The sequence below is a fragment of the Chinchilla lanigera genome, unplaced genomic scaffold, assembly GCF_000276665.1.
Source record: "Chinchilla lanigera isolate Chin_1 unplaced genomic scaffold, ChiLan1.0 scaffold00030, whole genome shotgun sequence".
NCBI classification, from domain to species: domain Eukaryota; kingdom Metazoa; phylum Chordata; class Mammalia; order Rodentia; family Chinchillidae; genus Chinchilla; species Chinchilla lanigera.
Genome location: NW_004955431.1, coordinates 20,192,654 through 20,199,077, shown reverse-complemented (window position 1 = coordinate 20,199,077; position 6,424 = coordinate 20,192,654). Strand labels below are relative to the sequence as shown.

At 35.2% G+C, this 6,424-nt stretch overlaps 1 protein-coding gene across 1 annotated transcript in view; it reads right to left on the bottom strand.

Moving 5' to 3' along the window:
* The window catches only part of Atrnl1 (attractin-like 1), a gene marked incomplete at its 5' end in the record, with an annotated part of 750,654 nt that overhangs the window by 545,941 nt on the left and 198,289 nt on the right, over positions 1–6,424 (bottom strand). Inside the window, 1 exon segment of the mRNA XM_013515898.1 lies at positions 5,956–6,174. Coding sequence (XP_013371352.1) covers positions 5,956–6,174 — 219 coding nt within the window.

Here is a 6,424-nt window from a genome sequence, read left to right as displayed (position 1 = left end):
ATAAACTCATTTTAAATTGAAAATGTCCTAAGTCAAAAATCCACTTTACCTATTCAATATCAGAATTTATATAGTAAGGTGTACAACACAGTACATTGCATAGATTGTTTATCCTTGTGATAGCATGGCTGAGTGTGAGCTACACCTCGCCTTTGCTACCCAGCATCACATTCTAATATACATCCTTAACTTGGAAAAGATCAAAATTTAAAGTAAAGTGTCTATAAAGGTCCATATTGCTATCATACTATTGCAAAGCGAAAATTATAAATGCAACCACAAAAGGTCAGCAACTATTCATTAATCTGGATCTGTTTCTAGAATACTGTGCTTTACTGGTTTATCTGTCCATTCTTGCAATAATTCCACACTGATTTAATTACCATGAATTAATCCTAATGTTCACAAGGAGTAATTATAAAAATGTTATTTACTATTCTTTTTATTATTGCTTTCTAAATATCAATTTAAAAATTACACTTTTAGCCACGGAGCTCTAGAGATCATCTCTAATTTCAAAGATCATCTCAAATTAAAATTTCTTTGTGTGTGGAGTGGGCAGGGGCTGAGGACTGAACCCTGGGCTTTGTGCATGGTAGGCAAGTGCTCTGTCACTGAATTACATCCCTAGCCCTTCAAACTTCTGGACTAAAAAACATTCATTCCTCTTTTTATATAATGTTCCCTGCCTTCTCTCTGGACCAAAAACAACAACCACAACAACAACAAAAAATAGAGAGCACTAAGGGATGTATAGTTTTTTTCACTCTTGTGATATGCTGGTGCATGTGGAACAACTATGTCTGATCAAAACACAGCTTCCTTGATTATACTAAAAGCTTATAAAATCACATGTATTCTACCTCTATAAAATTATAAAATTTTCCCAACAAATCATATTTTATCTTTGACCCAGATGGCACTACTGTGTGTGTGGTGTCTATAACTCCATTGCATGACGATGCCTTTACATATTTTCTCTCCCCTTTCCAATTTTCTCCTGAAACTTCTACTAGATATACTTGGAACTTTTCATTCCATAATATCTGTAACCTTTTTCACACTTTATTTTTATCTAAAAGAGAAAAAATTAAATTTCAAAACAAAATAATAGGAGGTTGACAACGGTTAATACATTTTGTATTGTTATCTTTCAATTAGCTACTCAGAAGATAAGATATTGGCGTTAAATTGTCCAAATAATATTGGAAAAAACTTTCTTTTCAATGAAAAAAGAGAAATTAGCAGTATAACTATCTTAATTATTACATATATAATATATATCTATATATAAAATTTGCTTTTCCCTTTCCCCTTTTCTTTATTCCCTCATTCCAAATCCTCTTTTGACATTTCTTCCTATTTTACAATATCTACTGTACATTTTGGATCTTATTTACTCTTTCAGCTTCTCACACTAGGGAGACAATATGATGTTTACATATGTGCATGTGGTAGATTTCACTTATGAATATGGTATGGAGTTGCATCCATTTACCTACAAAGGTCTCCAGTATATTCTTCTTTATGGCTGAATATTACTCCATTATTTACAAAGACCACATTATTTTTACCCATTCCTCAGTGGATGGGTATTTAGTTATTTCCAAGATTTAGCTATTATAAATTGTACTTCTCTAAACATGGATGCATATATAACACTGTCGTATGATGTATTTAATTCTTCTGGGAAGATATTCAGGAGAGGAATAGCTGGGTCAAATGGGACCCCCAATCCTACTCTTTTGAGGAATCTCCATGCTGATTTGCACAGTGGATGCACCACTCTATATTCTGACCAAGAGTGGAGAAGGGTTCCTTTTTCCCCACACCTCCTGCAGCATTTCTTATTGGTTGATTTCTTGATAATAGCCATTCTTTCCAGGGTGAGATGAAATCTGTGTTGATTTAATTTGTATCTTTGAAATGACCAGTGATGTTGAACATTTTTTCATGTATTTATTTGTTGTTTGTATTTTTTTCATCTGAGAAGTGTGTATTCATCTCAAATCCCATTTTTGGAATGGGTCTTCAATGTGGGAGGTATACCTCTTTGAGTTCTTTATTTGCTCTCAATAGTAATTCTTTGAAGAATAGCTAATAAAATATTTTTGCTCACACTGTGGGTTATGTTTTCACTGTGTTGGTGGTTTCTCTTGCTATGCAAAAGCTTTTTAATAAGATGAAATGCCAGTGGCAGGGTAGTGTATAATTTCGGTGAGCCTGCGCCTTTTGGCCAAGACCAGACTCATTCAGCCTGCAGTCATCAGCACAACTTCTGTGGAGCTGAGCCCAGCTTGGAGTCACTAGATGGAGCCAGCATGCACTCTGAGTTCTGAGCTCAGCTGGCCCCTCTCCAAGATGGCTACTGTCTGATTGCTCTCTCAGGGACAGGAGGATTGAGCTCTCAGCACTCACTGCCAGCTAGTGCCATCCTTCAAGTCTAGTGCTCCCCTCCTCTGCTGCATCTCCCCATGGAGGCCTCTGGGATCAAGAGCAGTCACCATGTGTGTCCAGGTTGGAACTCTTCCTCTCACATAGTAAGTCCCATTTCAGGAAAAAGGTGCCACCAGCAACCTCTTTCTTCATTTACATTCTCTCTTCACTCTCTCCATGGGTTTAAATTCATGCTTTGGATTCTTCCTAGGTCCAGGGGACCCATTTCCCTCCTTTTTGTCTTCCTCACATTGTTACATTCCTGCATCTGGATGGAAACTCTCAGAGAGGCTCTCTCTTTGCTTCTTACCATTCTGCCATCTTGGTGCTTCCAGCCTTTTTTCACATTTTAGATCTTTATGTCTTTCTAGTTATTTCTCTTGAACTCTGAATGATATATATATATTCTACTTTTTAATGACCTCCTTAGCTACAGCTAACCAGCTACTTAATACAACCACTGAATTCTTAATACCAGTGACTATATTTTTCACATATAAAAATTTCCACTATTTCCCTAAACTGCTACATATTTTATTTCACTATTTGAAATTATTTTAGATTTACAAAATTGCAAAAATAGCACAAAGTATTCCTATCAGCCCAATTTTATTCACCATGGTATATATATCAAAATTAAGAAAGTAACATTGGTACAGTACTATTAGCTAAATTACAGACTTTAATTGGACTTCACCAGTTTTGTCACAAATGCCATTTTTTTCCAGTATAGAATTCAGGATATCACACTGCTTTTCATTACCAGGTGCTCTTGATCTCTTACAGTCAGTGAGTTAGTTTCTCAGTCTCTGCTCTTTTATAAGTATGATTCTTTTGTAGAGTACTGATCAAGTATTTTGTAGAATGTCCCAACATTTGAGTTTTTCTGAAGTTTCCTCAGGATTACAGTAAGGTTAGTGGTTTTGAGTAAGAATACTATCACAGACATGAAGTGCCCTCATCATGTTATATTAGGGAGGTAAATTATACTAACATGGTTTATTACCAGTTTGGTAACATCAGTCATTTGGTTAACATGATGTATACTATCACTTTCACTGTAAAGTTAATATTTTTCCCTTCAGTATGTATTTATTAGATGCATACCTGAGTACAAACCACACTCAATAGGAGACAAATTAAACTCCATATTCTAGTAGAAGGACTATCAAAAAAATTATAGGCATGTGTTCAAATCACTACAGTAACTAAGAAATACTTCTGGAGATTATACTTTGAGGCCATGCAAATATCATTTCTCCTTAAAGATTCACCCACTAAGCCAGGTGCACTGATGTTTTCCAGTAATCCAAGCACTGAGGGAGACTGAGGTAAGAGGAGCAAAAGTTCAAGTAGAATCGGGCAACCTGATGAGACCGTCTCAAAATAAAAAATAAAAAAAGGCTAGGAATGTAGGTCAGTTTTAGAATGCCCCTGGAATCAATCCCTTAAAAAAGCACCCCCATAAGAAATTTAACCTCTAAATTTAATATTCTTAAAAGGATAATTTCTACAGCACGATTACTATGGTGTTCCAGTGGTAAAATTTTTCATTTCCCCATTCCTTCTATGTGTATTAGAAATTTTCTATAAGGAAGATTCATATCCTTACAGAATCATAAATATGTATTTTCTCTTTAAATTATAATCAATGCAATCCTTGTTTTGTTACCTAAATTTGTTCACTTTCAGGTTGGCTCCACATCCCTTTTCAGATTGGCTAGGCAGTCCCTTCCCTCCCCTTCTCTTCCTTCCCTTCCCTTCCCTTCCCTTCCCTTCCCTTCTTTTCCCTTCCGTTCCCTTCCTTTGCCTTTCCTTCCCTTCCTTTCCCTTCCTTTCCTTTCCCTTCCCTTCCCAAATCTCCTCTCTCTTTTTTTTCTCACTTTCATACTTTTGGATATGCAGAATACTATAGGCTTATCTTTTATTTTCCCTGCCCCCCATAGAATTAGCCATTTAACCAGAAAGCCCTTGTTATATTCACTGGAGAATAGCATTTAGAAATCAAGATCTGTACATTACATTTATTCACAAAATCAACAATTTGATCCATTTTATTCCTTTTTATCAGTGTCATGTCTTCTAGGCCCTCTAAACAAAGACATCTAGGGATACTGCATATGTATGCACATTAACTCATTTATATACATATATTTATATTTACATTCATGTATGTATTAAACATGAATTCATGTGTTTCAGCTCTAATGCACCACCAAAGCATTTACTGTATCTTTCACCCTTTGTTAATTTTTAACTTCCTTCTCTGATAATGAGAAACCTGCCTATTAAATATATTTCACTTACTTTTGTGTTCAAATCCACTATATATATATAGTTAGATTCATTACCCTATAACTAGGAAAAACAAATTTACCACAGAATACAGTGTACTAATATACCAGATTTTTTTTTTTACCTTTCTCTAACCTTTCTGCAGTCAAAACAGTATTTCCAAAGCTAAAGTATCTTTGGGTGAGGTTATGACATTTGTAATACAGTTAGATTCACTTGGCACAATTCGTATTCCATCCTTGGATCCCTCAATGTCTTGACTGACTTGTCTATTTATCCACAGTAAAGTTGATTCTTTGTGGTAAACAGTATGGATCTATTTTGCACTTGTGATGCTGGGGATCAAACCAGGGCCTCCCACATGCTAGGCAAGTGTTCTCCCAGTGAGATACACTCCCAGTATACAATATGGATTTTGACAAACACAGAGAATATTTTATCAACTATCTCAGCACCACACAGAATAATTCCATATCATCAAATTTTCATTGTGATTTCCCTTAAAATCAATTCCTGTCCCTACTCCTGGCAAATAACTGACCAGTTTTCTATGTCCACAAGTTTTTACTTTCAGATTACATTATGAATGATACAATCTGTAGCCTTTAAATCAAGCTTCTTCAAATAAATGAAATACTTTTAAAACTCATTCATGTTAGTCTGTAAATTCATAGCTTGAGTTATCGCTTTGTACCTATTTCATAGTTTTTGGAGCAGGTATTTTTATACTGTGTGCTACATTCTCTTTGTTCATCTAGTCTTGATCTTTCACATTGTCAGTAGCTTATGTAAAATTCTGTGATATCTCTACTGCACTTTTCTACCTCAGGGCTTTTACTGATACCAGGAAAGCTACTGATCAGACATGCTAGTACAGCTCAGAAATACTATAGAGTTAATACTCCCAGAGGAATTATTCAGTCAATGGGGGAGAAGAGGCAGTAGATAAATGCCACAGTCTTCCCATACCTAACTCTGAGGAGCACTCAATATGGTTCTTCATAGGTCCCAATGGGTAGTGAACATTAATGGCAGCTTTTAAAATAAGGCCAGCTGACTCCATCATAGATGATATACACAGTATTCTTATACTTACCATGAAGATTCAATGGGTATACTAAATTGCATAAAATGCTAAGACACTACAATGATATGAGCAATAAAAGATTATAATTTGGTTCACTTAAGCAGAAATTGAAATTGTTTTCATCACATTTTTATTACCTGGACACTGGATAAAGGACCATTCATAGTTCTTTTCTTTAGGGCAGAGATTAGTGTCAAGAATCATCTCATTGTTGTGTATTCCAACAAGTTTCATTGGTCCTCGTGAAGACCCTTCAATGCAGTGTCCTCTTCCTGTATTACTAGGATCATTGCACCAGCCACATCCAGGCTGTTCCAAACACTGTCCACATGTCCTCAATCCAGTACAATTCTGAGCTGCATGATACAAACATTAAAAATGTTATGTAACTTTCTATTCAAACAGAATTGTTGACTAAGAATAAATGATTACAGAAAAATTAATACAATTATGAAAAAAGTAAAATGTTACTAACAGTTTATCTAAATATTTCTGTATTAATACCTAACACATAGACTTAATTTAAAGTACACAGAGGAGGAGATAAATAAAGTTACTTGGGTGCCTTTTTAAAAAAAGAAGGGCAATAATCATGACATGGACAAT